Source organism: Gorilla gorilla, chromosome 17 (genome assembly GCF_029281585.2).
Source record: "Gorilla gorilla gorilla isolate KB3781 chromosome 17, NHGRI_mGorGor1-v2.1_pri, whole genome shotgun sequence".
Lineage (NCBI taxonomy): Eukaryota > Metazoa > Chordata > Mammalia > Primates > Hominidae > Gorilla > Gorilla gorilla.
This window is the reverse complement of record NC_073241.2, coordinates 76071826-76088790: the sequence shown is the minus strand read 5'-3', so window position 1 is coordinate 76088790 and position 16965 is coordinate 76071826. Positions and strand designations below refer to the sequence as shown.

At 35.1% G+C, this 16965-nt stretch overlaps 1 protein-coding gene across 14 annotated transcripts in view; it reads left to right on the top strand.

The window, feature by feature from the left end:
- The window catches only part of PIAS2 (protein inhibitor of activated STAT 2), a 159421-nt gene that overhangs the window by 68311 nt on the left and 74145 nt on the right, over nt 1-16965 (top strand). For all 14 annotated transcript variants that reach the window (XM_063699200.1, XM_055368779.2, XM_031003696.3 and 11 more), the window contains 4 exons: nt 2444-2578; nt 4452-4557; nt 5164-5237; nt 12775-12935. In XM_063699200.1, the coding sequence (XP_063555270.1) occupies nt 2444-2578; nt 4452-4557; nt 5164-5237; nt 12775-12935 (476 nt within the window). The remainder of the gene's footprint in view (nt 1-2443; nt 2579-4451; nt 4558-5163; nt 5238-12774; nt 12936-16965) is intronic.

The following is a 16965-nucleotide window of genomic DNA, read 5'->3' as shown; positions in this document are numbered from 1 at the left end:
ACTACTCAAATGGGATACAGAATAGATTGAAAACACTTTATGCTGAGTGAGACTAACATGATTCTGAGTTTGCTGACACTTCATTCTTACATGAGTGTTACTCTCCCTGCTTCTGTTGCCCTTTTCTACTGTGTCAGACAGTGTTATGTCTTAAATTCTAATTTCCAGAGTGCACATTTTAGTTCATGAGTTATTTCTATCCTTCTGACAGACCCTGTAACATTATTTTTATTTGGTTAACCTACCAGTGGACATACCAGCAGACAGAATTATCTTCCAGGCCCAAAACAGGCAAAACAAAAGTTTTGTTCAAAATTACCTAGATACTGGTGTTGATACTCCTTGTGCTTGATGCTCATTGAATCAGCTCCTTGAGTCTTTATGAGAGGACTTTTCTTAGGAGTTGTTTTTTTTTTTTTTCTGAGCAACTTTTTTTTTTTCACTTGATCAACTTAAGATGGGCATAACCTTCCTACTCTCTCTCTCTCTCTCTCTCTCTCACACACACACACACACACACACTGTCTCTCTCTTTCATTTCCATATTATAATGCAAGTTATTGAAGTTCTTCTCTTTGTCTTTTATTCCTCTGCTCAAACGTTTTTAATGATTTTCAGAATTTTGTTGCAAGTTATAGATTACACATTATCATGTGGACTACCATTTAATAATTACTGTCCTGCCTCTTGTGAGACAGTGAAGGGTGTTCCCAAGTTGTGGTAGACAGGGTGTGTTCCTCTTTGCTTGTGATACTACCAGTACTAGTTTTCATTGGTCCTAAGGTGCATATTTTAGCATTGCCGAAATCCAGAAGTGTCTTAAAATTGCTGGTGACCAGGTGTCAGCTGTGACGTATTATCATTGCCTGCACCTGTGCAACTTTGATGTTATTGCCATGGCGTGACTGGTTAGCTGTACTCCCTGGCTTTTCAGTTAATAAATAATTTAAGGACATTTTGAGAAAGAAGCATGAATCCTGGCTGTTATCTGAAAACTTTTCATTGATGGATTCTCATAAGATCCAGATTGTATCCCCATTAACACATCCAGTTAATGGTGTCAGTGACTTGCAGAGAAATCTGAGACATTAGTGGAATGAAATACAGTTTTAAAAGATACTTTTCTCTCTAAAATTCCTGCTTGCACATAGGAGAGTGTCATGTGGAAAAATGTATGCATTAATGACTGAGTGAAAAGTGATTCAGAAGTTTCTTCTGTACAAAAGGGAATATGTTAATTCATTTTGCTTCCATTTCTTTGCCATGTATACATAGTATTTTCTCTTTCTCAATAGTACATAATTAAATTACATCACTGACATCCTAGCATCAGTGAAATATGGTATCTACTTTTCAATATGTAGATTTTTTTGCAGCTAAGACATTTTAATTTTCTAAAAAATATATTATTTTGGCTCTGAAAAATCAGAGTGAAGTCTTGCGGTAATTGGGAATTGGATATACTGTGAATCAGAAATGAGTATACTTGCTATTTAAAACAAACAGTTGGCCGGGCACTGTGGCTCATGCCTGTAATCCCAGCACTTTGGAAGGCCGAGGCAGGCTGATCACGAGGTCAAGAGATCAAGACCATCCTGGCTAACATGGTGAAACCCTGTCTCTACTGAAAATACAAAAAAATTAGCCGGATGTTGTGGCAGGCACCTGTAGTCCCAGTTACTCAGGAGGCTGAGACAGGAGACTGGCGTGAACCCGAGAGGCGGAGCTTGCAGTGAGCCAAGTTCGCGCCACTGTACTCCAGCCTGGGCGACAGAGCCAGACTCCGTCTCAAAAAAAAAAAATACGGTTGATGACTACATAAAAGTAGATTAAAGCATAAATAGCAGTATTTTGATAGCCATCAGGCTCATTTAATGACAACTGAAATGTTGATTATCCTTATTTGTTAACTTAACCTGGTTTAAAAGATTACCATTTCTGTTCCACCCAGAGAAAAGGCAGTGGAAAATATTTTTATCACTCACCAGATTTTAAAAATGAAATTCATTAGTTTGTTCTTTCTTTCCCCTCACTTCCCAGTTTGGTTTTTTTCTTTCCCACCTCCAATATGTGCATGTATTTTGAATGGGGACTGCTAAGGATAAATCGTTATAAAAAGTTGTGACTTTATCTGTAAAGCTTGGTGTCCTATAAAAAAGGAAAACCATTCATAGCCAATGTGGCAAGATGTCAGCATCTTTAATTTTAATGTTGGAACATGGATTTTTTTCCTACCTTTCTGGACTTGTGAAATATTTTGTAACTTTTTTTCAAAGGTTATTTTCCTATTTTGGGTTGATAATGATCATAAGGGCTATGTGATTTTTAGGCTAAAATAAAAATAGTGTAACTGAAATTGGGCAGGATCCTGTATCTATCTTGGAGAAAATGTTTAATCTTCCTGCAGATGATTTGAAATAATTTTTCTTTCTTACGGTTATAGGGCTATGCACCACCGCCTAAAAATGGGATTGAACAGAAGCGCCCTGGACGCCCCTTGAATATTACATCTTTAGTTAGGTTATCTTCAGCTGTGCCAAACCAAATTTCCATTTCTTGGGCATCAGAAATTGGGAAGGTAAAAGCTCTCCGTTTTGGGTAGCAGGACAGTGACCCCACTGAGGGTTGACTTTCTGTGTTTTTTCTTAAGCTGTTGGCTTCAGCTCTTTCTGTTTTTGGATTGTAATCTCTAAAAAGCAGTAATTTTCAGTTCAGAGGTGGCAGTGTGGAGATTCTTAAAGTTAAAAACTTTAACTCTGAGCTTTCCTGAATATCATCTCTTTATTTTCCTGGAAAGGAAATATGCATATTTATATTTCTTAAGGTAATGGTTTAACCACAATTGTATGTATGTTTGTGTTTAGTATTTTAATAAACTAGAAGCTTTGGATGATAAATATTTACGAAGAGGAACAAAGAAAGTTTTATCCGTTTGGGGGAGAAATGGTTAAATGTACACATGTTGTGATTAGAAATAATCTGTTCTAGCCTTTCTATAAACAACTGATATTTCAGATAACCTGTAAGCATTTGTATACAAATATTTACTTAGAATTATAATATTTTCTCTATACCTTCAAGTTGATGAACTTGACTTTCTGCTGATTTTTGGTCTTATAATAAATTATGTCAATTTTGAGATACCAGTTAATACAACAAGGAATTTACATTTTAGAATTACTTGTTTATATAACTGAAATAATGAATGGAAAGGAGATTTCAGTTAATTTCAGACCATCAGCTTCAGTGTTAATATTACATGAAGCATCAGTTTCAGTGTTCTTATTACATGTTCCTAAACAGAATAATATTCCTGTTTTATGGATGGAGAAATTGAGGCATTATTTATAGCAGGAATTTTTTGTTTTACCACCAAGGTAATTGCAGAGCTGGGAGTAACTTTACAGACATTGGAATAAATGATTGTAGACATTGAAAACTTTTGCCATGTAATGGGGATAATACTCTTCCTTATAATTAAAATGATTAATTGACCTAGAATTTACACCATAAGTTGGGTATTTAGATATTTAAAAGAACATTAAAAAATATTTAAAATACTTGGTTTGGCAGCTATTAAAAGTATGATGTTTATTGTAGAATCAATTGAATGAATATATTTAATAAAATGGGAAGATAGGTTTTTTTTTTTTTAACATTTGTGTGAAATTATATTTTGTCTGTTCATAGCTCTATAAATAGCTAATGAAGGTTCCTTTGTGCCAGATCTAACAGGTATGGGATTGGACGCTGTTGTTTTCTGGCTTGACTTTTTAATTTTTATCATTTCTTCATGTGTCTTACATACTATAGTAGCTGCTGCTTGTCAATAAAATACCCATTTGGGGTACAGGAGTTAATTTATCAAAGCTTTCCTCAGAAGAAAGCTGATACCTGGTTCATTTGCGTGATTTACTCAAAGGCCATGTAGTAGCAGGTGGTTTCTTCTGCCAGAATTAGAACTTTGGAACTCTGGATTTGCAGTGTTAATTCAGACCACTGGCCTTTGGAATTTGTTTCTGCAGTGGAATTCCTCTTTTAAGTGAAAATATGAGAGCCTCATTACATAAAGTCGATAAAAGCAGAATGATTTTGGTTAACAAGATTCTGGTTAGTCATAGGAGGGTACATTTTCAGGGTGGCCCCTAAGGTACCAGTTTTGCTAAATAAGAACCATAGTTTGGAAACCATTGATCTAACCTATATTTCCATACCAGCAAATGTTTTAAAGTGATAAATGATCAAGAAATACCTTTAAAATGATTGAGCTTTTATTTTCACTGAAGTAGCTTGGTGAATTTTGTCCCCTTTGCAGTGATTGACCATTCCATGGAAGTTATTTTGAATGTTATTTTTAGAAACCAGAGTTTCTTAAATAAGTATTTCATGTAAACAAAGAGAATATTATCTCTCATCTTTAATGCAGGTTTTTTTTGTTTGTTTGTTTGTAGAATTACTCTATGTCTGTATATCTTGTACGGCAGCTTACATCAGCCATGTTATTACAGAGATTAAAAATGAAAGGTATTAGAAACCCTGATCATTCCAGAGCACTAAGTAAGTAATGTTTAATAAGACCAAGCATTTAAAAAAAAAAAAAAAGATTGAGCATATGAGATGCTTTAATGCTTTAAATATTGCTCACATCAATATGTTAGTATATATTTGTTAGCTTGTGTATATACTAATTTATATACATTACTGGTGAGTAAAATTGTAGACACATTACCACATAGTAGTTTTTAATTATCAGAGGAAGTATAAATATTTTAATCTTTTCTGTTTACAAATTTAATAATTGTTGGAAACAAACAATAGTGCATAATAAAAACTGATGAATGTGTGTTGGAAAAGCTTTGACGCTCAGGGTACTGCTGCATTCCAGCTTCCTCTCCTAATTGTTGTTTTGTTCTTAAGTCTTACATAGCTTTCTATTTTGAAAGTCTTGCTTACCAGCAGTTTTACTTTTAAAAAGAAATTTTAAGAATTTAAACAAAGAAATTTGCATGTTCATAATTCTTTAACTTACATTGGGAGTGTGATCGTGTTGTCAATACATTAATATGTAACATTTTGTTTTAAGATGCTATATATTTCTATAATTCCATTTCTTTGTCACCCTTAATTTTTTTAAATTTTGTTTTTTTTCTCTTCTTTTTAAAGTTAAAGAAAAACTTACTGCAGATCCTGATAGTGAAATTGCTACAACTAGCCTTCGGGTATCCTTGATGTGCCCTGTAAGTAAAGCAACAAAACATTTTGGGAAATTTGACTTTTTATAAATGATTAACTTTCCTATAAAAGTAAGTGTGGGAATGAATGATATGTTGTGAAGAATTCTGAACTTTTGTCTTTTCCCATTAAGGAATCTTCATGATTAAGTCACAATTCTTTGTAGTATTTGGGCATGCAAAGAATACAAAGAAGAGGGAAGATAGCTTTAGGCTCAGAATAATCTGTTGTAATTAATGTTGTAGATAATATACAGCCAGTAATAAAAATATATTAAGAGCTGACTCCTTTTATCAGAATATAAATGATACTGAAAAATAGCAATAAAGTGACTAGGGCCTGATAAATGCTAATTGATGGTCTTAGTTTAGTGAGTTAGGATGTGTAGGATGTCTTTGTAATGTTCTTTTAAATTGCACAATAATTTTTCTTTTATATCTCCCTACATAGAAAGTATGAGGGAGAAATCAGTCAGCAACTCTCACATCCTCCTGTGTACTTGCCACTGAGCTAATTGTGGGAGAAAATATTGAGGCTTGCTTAGAATGTTAATAATTGAGTTTGAAAAATAAAACCAACTCCCATAAAAATGGTGCAGACTTCACTTACAGTTAGGGTGTTTTACTACCAAGAGGAGATGGGAGGGTCAGGAGCAGTGAATGAATTGGAGGGGAACCCTTTCCGGTTAAGAAGAACTTAATGAGAAAAAGTCATGGAATCAGGAATTTATAATGTAGTTCTGTGGGCATTTGATGACTACCCACCATTTTGAGAAATGTGCAGTTTTTTAAATGGGGAGAAATTGTGTCAGAAAAGAGAATGATTTGTTGAGTTTCTACTGTATGTTCTTTTATTTAACTGTCTTAGCAAACCTGTGTGGAGGAGTTGTCTTCATTTTGTAGATGAAGAAACTGAGACTGAATGAGGTTGGCTAACCCAAATTACACAGTTATTGGTAGAACAAGGATAAAGATTCTAGTGTTCTGATATTCCTGTTCTTTTTCCAATATACCATGCTGCCAGATTGGGCTGAAATATACATGTCCTGATTACAAGTACATCTCTTTTATTCTGGAAAGTGGTATTTGCACATCTTTTTTTGAAGTGTCACTCTTTTAATCTTCATTAACTTAAAAACATGAATTTGCCTTTATTGAAATACAATTTTTTGATATCAGGATTGCTTGGATACTGGGAACCTGCTCTTAGCAAACGCAGGGAAGAGGTGTGCAGTTCCAGTAGGGTAAGACCTGAAAGCCCTGAGGGTGTTGGCAGAGGTTCTAGGAGGCATGCGGAAGGACACATGACTTCCTCTGAGTGCAGGCTCTATGCAAACCTTCAGGCATGAGTTCTTTTCAGTGTCTTCAGGTTATTATATTTTTCTTCGCTCTCATGTTAAAATCAAAATTGATAGTAGGTTGAAACAAGTGAAATTGCCTTTTTGTTGGTTAAAAAACAGTTGGATATTGACGATTTTTTATTATGTATCCCTAGTATATTCAGCAAACATTAATTGCCAGCTCTATTCCACATACAGTCACCATATGGGGAGGAAACTCATGTCACCATTATGTTTTATATGTCAAACTATTGTATCAGGAAGAAAGTCTTCTACACAACTTACCTAAGGAGTTTTACAGTTGTGCAGTGCCATTTTCTTAGAATCTTTTAAATTTTTTTTCTTCATACAGGTTGCCATTCTACATGAGAGCAACCAAAACAAAATGCAATGGCCAAACATACTAACAGATTCTCAGGCTTTTTAAATTTTTTTTTTTTTTGCATTCATATCTTTTTTTTTTTTTTTAATTTATTTTAAATTGTTTTTGAGACAGGGTCTCTCTCTGTTGCCCATGCTGGAATGCAGTAGCATGAACACAGCTCACTGCAGCTTCAACCTCCTGGGTTCAAGTGATCTTCCCATCTCAGCCTCCTGAGTAGCAGGGACTACCGCCACACGCCACCACACCTGGCTAATTTTGGTGTCTTTTGTAGAGCTCTTTCGCCATGTTGCCCAGGCTGATCTCAAACTTCTGACCTCAAGTGATCTGCCCATCTTGGCCTCCCAAAATAATGGGATTACAGGCATGAGCCATCTCACCTAGCCAAACTTTCAATAATAGTGAAAGTAGTGTATCAGAGAGGTTAGGATTCCTTCTATGTAAGAATAGGGAGCAGTTCCTTCCAAACATTACCAATTTTTAAGAAAATTAACTTTTCAGTTACTTGAAGAAATGAAGTAACAGATCAAATAGGTTTTTGAAATCTTGTTTTAAGTTTCTTAAATGTTTTTTTCTTTCTGCTCAGAAGTGACAACAGGTCTATTCGTGAGACTGTCTTTTGAGCTTTTCCTGGGGGTTCGTTAATCTTTTCAGAGCACTTTCTAAGAAAAGAATGAATGCTACTCTTTGGGCTATAGTAGTAGTGTTAACATAAAGTTGGGTAGCTGAACTGTAATATGTGGTATATATTAATTAGAATACCAGACACAGGTGTTTTGATTAGATTTGGTGGATGGATGACAGAAGTTAGATGATGAAAGCAGTGTTTGAGAAAGAGTAAGTCCTATTATCAGTTGGAGAAAGCAGAATGGAGTCCAGCCAGCTAACAATGGAAATAACATGGGATCTGGTGCAGTAATGGGAAACGGAGAAGGAAAAAAATAAATCCCAGGCACTAAATAAGAAGTGAACCCTGGGTTATTTGGCAAAAACAAGAGAAAATGATAGTGTAGGGTGATAGAATAAATGTTTATTACATTTCACAGTATTTTCGTAAAGTGATTTGCAGTGGACGTGAGTCTGAAAAGTGGGAGCAAATTCTAAAACCTCTGTCCTTGGGACTAAAGGAAGGTAATGTCACAGTAGTTATTGAGGAGGATCTAATTGAGTGTGCATAATTATATTTCTGAACACCATATCTGAATTTTACATAGGAGTTTCACTTTGGTGATTTCAGCTAGTGATTTTCAATCTGTCCTGCAGAGGTGGACTGGGTAACTGGGGGAGAGAAAAAGAAAGAAAGCAAGCTAGGTTTGATTTTCTCTCTTGAGATTCTAGTATGTTTAAAAAAAAAAAAAAAAAGTCCTGCTGAAAAGAGTTGGAAACCACCAGTTTGGGCCTTTTCAACTTAAAAACTCTCTTAATTTAGATTGGTAGTAATTAGTCTACAGTGAATAGAATTTGGATAATGCCAGCTTAACATTTTATAGGAAAAAAGTGTTGCATTACTTAGATAACCATTCATAAAAATAATAAATTTCAAAAAAGCATCATCATCTGATTAAATTAGAATTAGAATTTATTTTGGTGGCACATTCAGGTCCTTTTTAGTGACATGCCATAGTCACTAGGCAATTGATAAAATTTTGCTAGCTGGTAACAAATTCCTTCTTAGGAAATGCTCATTAGTTCTTAAAAGACCACCAGAGTAGAATTAAATTTAGGGTCAGCAACTTTTATAGTCCTGGATATTCTCGTTTCTGTGTGCTGTGGAAATTTTAAAGCTGTGACAGGAGAGATGGAAACAGCATAGAAGAAAACGACAAAAACAATCCCTAAACAGCAGTTTGCAAAATGTGGCCCATGGATACCTGAAGGTCCCTGACACTCTTTGAAAAGAACTACAAAGTTAAAACTTTTTATAATAATATGGACACACAATTTTGGCATTTTGTGTTCTTTTTCTCTTAGGAGCATAAAGTGATGTTTAACGTGGGTTACCCAATAGATGATGATGATGTCATTGCTCTGATGGCTAATGGAATGTGTGCTTGTGGACTCTTGTCTTTTAAAAATATGTTTTAATTTCTAATATACAAATATTGATAACTATAGCCCACATACATAAAATGTCTTTGAGGTCTTAATTTTTTTTTTCTTTTTCTTTCTTTTTGAGATAGAGTCTTGCTCTGTCATCCAGGCTGAAGTGCAGTGGCACGATCTCAGCTCACTGCAACTTCCGCCTCCTGGGTTTAAGCAATTCTCCTGCCTCAGCCTCCCAAGTAGTTGGGATTACAGGCACCTGCCATCATGCTTGGCTAATTTTTATATTCTTAGTAGAGACGGGGTTTCACCATGTTGGTCAGGCTGGTCTCGAACTTTTGACCTCGTGATTCCCCCGCCTCGGCTTCCCAAAATGCTGAGATTACACGTGTGAGCCACTGTGCCCGGCCTTTTTTTTTTTTTTTTTTTGACAGTTTTGCTCTTGTCGCCCAGGCTGGAGTGCAGTGGTATGATCTCGGCTTACTGCAACCTCTGCCTCCCAGGTTCAAGCGATTCTCCTGCCTCAGTCTCCCGAGTAGCTGGGATTACAGGTGCCCACCACCACACCCAGCTAATTTTTGTATTTTTAGTAGAGATTGGGTTTCACCATGTTGGCTGGGCTGGTGTCGAACTCCTGACCTCAGGTGATCCACCCTCCTCGGCCTCCCAAAGTGCTGGGAGCCACCGTGCCTGGCCTAGGTCTTAATCTTTAAGAGTCTAAAGGTCTAAAGGGGTTTTGAAACCAAATGAGAACTGATAACTGTAAAAACCATGGTAGGCTGAGTTAGAACGTTATTTTAAAGAAAAAATTATAAAAATTGACAAATAAGTACTTACAGATTATTCAAATAGAACCAAAAAGTAAAAATGATCATTTTAAATTCACAAGGTCTGTTATTCAGAAATAACATTACTAGTAGCATGATAGATTTTTCCAGATTTAATTCTCTATATAATTATATGTATGTTTATTGGAAAGTATATATACTATCCTATGGCTTGCTGTTTTTTAATTAACAGTGTATCTTAAGTATATTAGTATGTGTAGATTGGTCTTATTTTAATCACTGTGGGCATTTTGTTGAATAGGTATAGTGTAATTTAATAATGAGTTTAGTGATTGAGTTGTTTCCACACAGTGATTGTGTAAAAAAGCCAACTCACTTACATTGGTGGAAAATTTCTAAATAACCAGCCAATATTTATGTTGGTACTACTTAAAAAGAATAACATGTGATTTTTGAAAAGGATAATATGAAAATCTATTAAAATTATTCATTTTATAAATGAAAGGATATAAAAAACCAGTTATCTCATTGGGTGCTGAATAGGTATTTAGTCAACGTTCATTTTTAATAGAACAAAAACTTAGCAAAAGAGGAAAAGGTGGGTAATTAAATTAAAAAACTAACACCATTTGTAATGTTATAAAACTGGCATGTCTCTGGGATGTGAGGACCATTTGGATTTGTGATATAGCTCCATCAGCTGTGTCTCAGTGAGTGTGTGGTTTTAACCTCTTGTAGCTTCAGCATCTTCATTTCAGAAATAGAAATGTAGATACCAGCTTTTCTGTAGTCATAGAGTTATGAAGATTTTATGAGATTTATATAAAAGCCTTGGGCATACTGTAAGATCCTGTTTAAGAAATAATTTGTTTTTAAAGGCAGGAAAAATATAGAAAGATGTATCATAAGAAGAGAAGCTGCCCCAGGTTTTATTCTGACCTTTTTCTGTTCTAAGTGATGAGTTATATCGTGCCACATACCTTGATCGAATCACAGTAATTTCGAGGCTCCCTTTTAGAACTCTGGTTAGACACTTAGATAGAGGCAGTATAGCAGTGAGAGAGTGGACTCTGCAGGGCTGGAGCTTCCCGGGTCAGACCTGCTCTGCCATTTTCTAACTTTGTAACGTTAGGTTACTTAGCTTCTTTGTGCCTTAGTTTCCTTATTTATAACATGGGGATGGTAATAATACCATCCTTTTAGTATAATTGTTATGTAATTGTGAAAGTGTTTTTGAGAGTAATGTGAAGTAGTTAACACTGTACCTTGCACGTAGGTAGAACTATATAAACGTTACTTCTGTGTTGATGATTCAGCTAAATTATTTTCTTTTTAAATTACCACATTACCAGGTGTTCATTTTAGAGGAATTAGAAATTACAGATGAACCAAAAGAAAAAGAACATCCTAAAAAGCCTACCTCCCAGGCAGAGCTAAGAATGTTTTAATTTTGCCATGAATTCTTTCAAACTTTGTAGCATAAAAATAGGTCCGTCTTCTTCGTTCCCTGTTTGTTCTTTTCCCCATTTCCAGTCCATCTCCATTCATTCTCCTATCTGGTCAACAAATACTGAGCACATACTGTCAGTTAGTATTGTGCTAGGACAGTAGGATTCAGTGGTGAGCAGAGATCTAGACCCTCTTTTTAGAGCATAAGATCTAGTGGGAGAAACAAATTTTCAATCAAAATAGCAGGACTGGTTATAAACAGTGATATTTTCTGTAAAGGAAATATATGGGGAGGTTTGAAGGATTATGTAGGAAAACCTGGTCTGATCAAATCTGAGTGTTGTGTACGTCTTGGTGCCAGTGGACCACTACTAGTTGGAATAAGAATTTAACAGCACTAAAGTTAATCAAAAGTATGTTGAAAAATTGACACAGTTGATTATATAAAAACAAATTTTCATAAATGAAAAATATATTTACAGTTCATATTACACACGATTTCTTATATAAAGAGTGCCTATAAATAACATAAATGAAAAATATATTTGCAGTTCATATTACACACATGATTTCTTATATAAAGAGTGCCTATAAATAGATAACAAAAGGTTAATAACCAAATGGGAAATGAGAAAAGGTTATAGGTAGAAAGTTCTTAGAAACACAAGTGACTCTTAGAAGTAAAAGAAGAGGCTCAACTACCACTTAAAATAAGAGGAATGTAGTTCACAACTGTAATGGGATATTTGTCACCTTCCAGACTGGCAGAGACCGAAGAATTTAATAACATTATATTGAAAAGGTTGAGTGGAACAAAGCATGTTAATACACATGTATGCATAACCCAATAGGTACTTTTTGTGGAAGATAGTGTGTTAATGTGACAAAAATTACAAATGTACTTTTCTTTCCACCCAAAAGTTATACTTCTAGGAATTATAAATATTATAAATATAAAAATCTTAGAAATATTCATTACAGCATTGTTTGTAGTGATAAAAGATTGGGAACAATTTAAATGTCAGTCATTAGTGTACTGATTAAATAAATTATGATACCTTCATATAATGGTAGCTTTTTATATACCAATTTGTGTGCAGTAGTCACCAAGTTATATGACAGAAGTGAGTTGGAAAACAGTGTGTATTGTATACTGTCATTCCTGGGAAAATATTTCTTTAAATACACACTTGGTTTATGCTTAGAACATCTGTGAAAGGACATGCAAGAGATGGATAACAGTGGTTCTCTAAATAGGGAAACTGGGGACCAGGTAAGAAGGAGTCATACTTTCAATGTATATGAATCTGGATTTACATGTTAACCTGTTTTGAAAAAGTGAAATGGTTTTTCAAAAATCATAGGGCAGTCAATGAATAAAAATATATTGTAATCTTCTTGGGAATACATTCTGATTTGGATTTCTATTTCATTTTTATCATCTTCTTGTATGACATCTTCCGACTTTTACAACTGACCATGTTCCCTCTGAGCTCATTCTCCTTTCTGAAATAGTTTTCCTTGTGTTTCCTGTCCTGTAGTTAGGAAAAATGAGGCTGACAATCCCATGCCGTGCAGTGACTTGTACACATCTGCAGTGTTTTGATGCTGCCCTTTATCTACAAATGAATGAGAAGAAGCCCACCTGGATTTGTCCTGTGTGTGACAAAAAAGCTGCCTATGAAAGTCTAATATTAGATGGGTAAGTATATCCCTTTTAACAGCTGATATGGACTAGTACAACAGCTGTTGGCAATGCCTTTGTTCACTACAACTTACTGAACTAAATTCTAAATAAATTCTACTCTAGCATAAATCCAGATGTTTGTATGTTTTCCGTCTTATACCTAATTATACTCAATCTTATTTTTTAAACTGTGGTTAGTGGCATTTTTATCTCTATAATATGATTTGCGTTGAGGGCAATGTTTTTGCTTTCCAAGATTATATTTTATAAAGCCCACAGGAAAGAGGGAAAAGTTTGCTTTGTGATGTCATTTTGCTTACCTAGAATTTCTTGAAGTAGCAATTAGGGTCTATGCAAAAACCAGAGGAAGTGATAGGGTAGATACAGACATAGCTCTTAAGTTCAAAACTGGAATTCATGCCCAGGTATTTCTGACTCTGGAGTCCAAACTTTAAGCATCATCTCTCGTATTATATTGCATGTCAGAATTTGGAAAATGACATGAACTAATTTTTAGTATCTTGTTTCAAATAATACTTTTTAAAAAATTGCACGTCATCCATGTACCATGTAAGATTAAGAAAATACAGTTACTGAAAAGATAAAAATAAAATTAGCAGTACCATCCTATGGTGATGACTTTGTTATTGACATTAAAAAAGACTGAAATGATACTTTATGTAATGATTTATATTAATATATACATATGATTTTTACTCAATATATAGTGAAAAGTATCCTAGATTTTTAAAGATACTTGTACAACTTGAAAATGTTTTAAGCCAGGCACTGTGGTACATGCCTGTAGTCCTAGCTACACAGGAAAGCGAGGTGGGAGGATCACTTGAGCCCAGGAGTTCAAGGTGAGCTTGGGCAACAGAGTGAGTTGTATCTCTAAAATAAACAAAAGTTTTACAAGAGTATTATCCGTGGAGAGGAATGGGGAATGAAGAGTGAATGGGACTTTAATGTTCCTTTCTGAACTTTTCCTTTGCTGAATTTTTATTTTTAGCTTATTTTGAAAAAATTTTAAACCTACAGAGGAGTTGGAACAGTAGCACAAAGAACCTCCCATGTAACTATGACCCAGATGCTTCAGTTGTTAACATTCCATCACAGTTGTTTTATCACTTTCTCCCTTAATATGTGTGCATATGCACATTTTTGGTGTGTGCATTTGTGAATGTAGAGAGAGATGATTATTACCATTTTTAGAATTCTTTTGAACCATTTGAGAGTTACATATGTCATGCCCCTTTGCACATTAATATTTTGTGATGTGTTTACTAAATTCTTGATATTCCATATTTGTTTCTACTTTTTCAATATAAAATTGCCCTGTGATGTTAGCATTTTTGAAGGTGGCATTTTGTGTATGTCTGTGGAGTTTTCTTCAAGTTCTTAGAAATAGAAATACTCAAAGGGAATGTAAGACTTTTACTATTTATTATTAAGATGCCTCCCAGGAGGAGTAAGCTATTTTTCCCTTCTAGTAAATCATTTCACTCTCATGCCAACAGGCATAACATCGTCCACTTCTCAGCCCTCTTAGCAGCCTTACGTATTAGAACTTACTTTAAAAATGTCTACTCTTGGGTGTGGTGGCTCACACCTGTCATCCCAGCACTTTGGAAGGCCAAGGCAGGATGATTGTCTGAGACCAGGAGTTTGAGGCCGCAGTGAGCAATGGTCGTGCCATTGCACTCCAACCTGGGTGACAGAGAAAGACTCTGTTTCAAAAGTAAACAAAACAAAATGGAACAACAAATAAAAATGTCTACTAATTTCCTAATTGAAAAGATAGCTATTTTGATTTTTAATTTTTGTATTATAGGAGTTATCAGATACTTCTTTAATTCCATATATTGGTCATTATAATATCTTTTACAAATTGCCTCTTAATATTCCTTTTTTAAAAAAGATTTTGCTATGGGCTTGCTCATCTTTTTCTTACTGGCCTGTACATAGTCATTATAGATTGAGGATATTAATTTCTCTGTCCACATGTGCCAAATGTATTTTCCCAGTTTGCCTTTTATTTGTATTTATTGTGACCTTTGTTCTCCATTCAGAAGGTTTACATTTTTTTTTATCAAGTCTTGTCTTTTCCTTTTTGAATGTCTTCCTTGAAAGTGTTTAGAAAGTTGTAGAGATTTTATATGAGCACTTGCTTGTTTTCATCAGGCACATTTGTGATTCCTTTTTCCAGTTGTGCAGTTGTTCCATCATACATTGCTTCATGAATTCATTCAACACAGTACTTACTAAATACCTATCATGTGTCAGATACTAGGTCTAAAAATGGTGAGCAGGGCACTTCTAGTATGGGAGATGGTTAAAAAAAAAAGTATATTAAGTGTAAAGTGCTGTGAAGGTAAGGAATGACACTGTGGGAGGAAAATTGGGGATGAGGAAGGAACTTTACAGTAGGGAATAGGTGATCCCATTAAGGTAGGGATCACCTCACCCTAGCACCCAGATTATTCTCAACCACATTTACTTGAATAATCTCTCCCACAGATCTGAGATACTACTTACATTATCTAATACATTTCTTGTAAATACTAGTGTTAACTTCTGAACTGCTATTTGTTCCATTGATCAAAGTATTACTGGGCCAATACAAAACTATTTTAATTATTAGATTTCTATTATGTGGTAGTATTTCTTAGACCATTTCTTTTCAGAATTTTTTTGACTAGTGTCACAATACATTCTGCCATGTTCACTTGAATAAAAGCATTCTCAAATTACACAGAACATTTTTGGGTTTTGATTTACATTATGCTGAATTTTCAGTATAATTGAGAAAAATAAACCTCTTATGAAGTAGGCATTTTTGGCATAAGAACTACTCATGTAAAATGTACAATTTGATAAATTTTGACTTATTATATACCTATGAAATCATTATCCCAGTCAAGATAATGAACACACCCATCACACCTAAAGTTTTCTCATGTATGTTTTCAATCTCTCCCTCTCAATCCTCAAGCAAACACTGATATGCTTTCTGTTTCTATAGATTAGTTTGGATTTTCTAGACTTTTATGTGAATGGAATCATAAACTATGTGCTTCCTTTATCTAACTTCTTTTACTCAACATACTTGTTTGAGATACATTTATGTTGCATATACCAATAGTTCATTTTTATTGCTGAGTTGCATTCTAACCCACAGTTTGTCATTTCATGCATTGATGGGTTTTTTCTGTTTTGGGGCTGTTGGAAATACAGCTACTGTGAACATTCATGCCCAAGTCTTTGTGTGGACTGTTTTCATTTATCTTGGGTAAATACTTAGGAGTAGAATGCCTGGTCACATGCCAGGTGTGTGCTTAACTGCAAGAAACTGTCAAACTGTTTTCCAAAGCGGTTGTACTATTTTATATTATATTTCCACCAGCAGTATATGGAGAGTTTTGATTGCTCCTTATTCTCATTAACATTTGGTATGGCTTATCTTTTTTTTTTTTTTTTTTGGAGACAGAGGCTTGCTCTGTTGCCCAGGCTGGAGTGCAATGGCACCATCTTGGCTCACTGCAGCCCCCACCCCGCAGGTTCAAGCGATTCTCCTGCCTCAGCCTCCCCAGTAGCTGGGATTACAGGCCCCCACCACCACGCTTGGCTAATTTTTTGTGTCTTTAGTAGAGATGGGGTTTCGCCATAGTGGCCAGGCTGGTCTCCAACTCCTGAACTCAGGTGATCCACCTACCTCAGCATCCCAAAGTGCTGGGATTACAGGCATGAGTCACCACATCCGGCCAGTTAATCTTTTTAATTTTAGATCATACTAGTGGTATATAGTGGTACTCCATTGTGGGTTTAATTTGCATTTTCCTTATTACTAATTGTTTTGAGCATCTTTTTGCGTATTTATTCTCCATCTGTACGTTTCTTTGGTGAAGTGACCAAACTTTTGCCCACTTTTGTTTGTTTGTTTGTTTGTTTGTTTGTTTGTTTTGAGATGGAGTTTCGCTCTGTCGCCCAGGCTGGAGTGCAGTGGCATGATCTCAGCTCAGCGCAACCTTCCACCTCCTGGGTT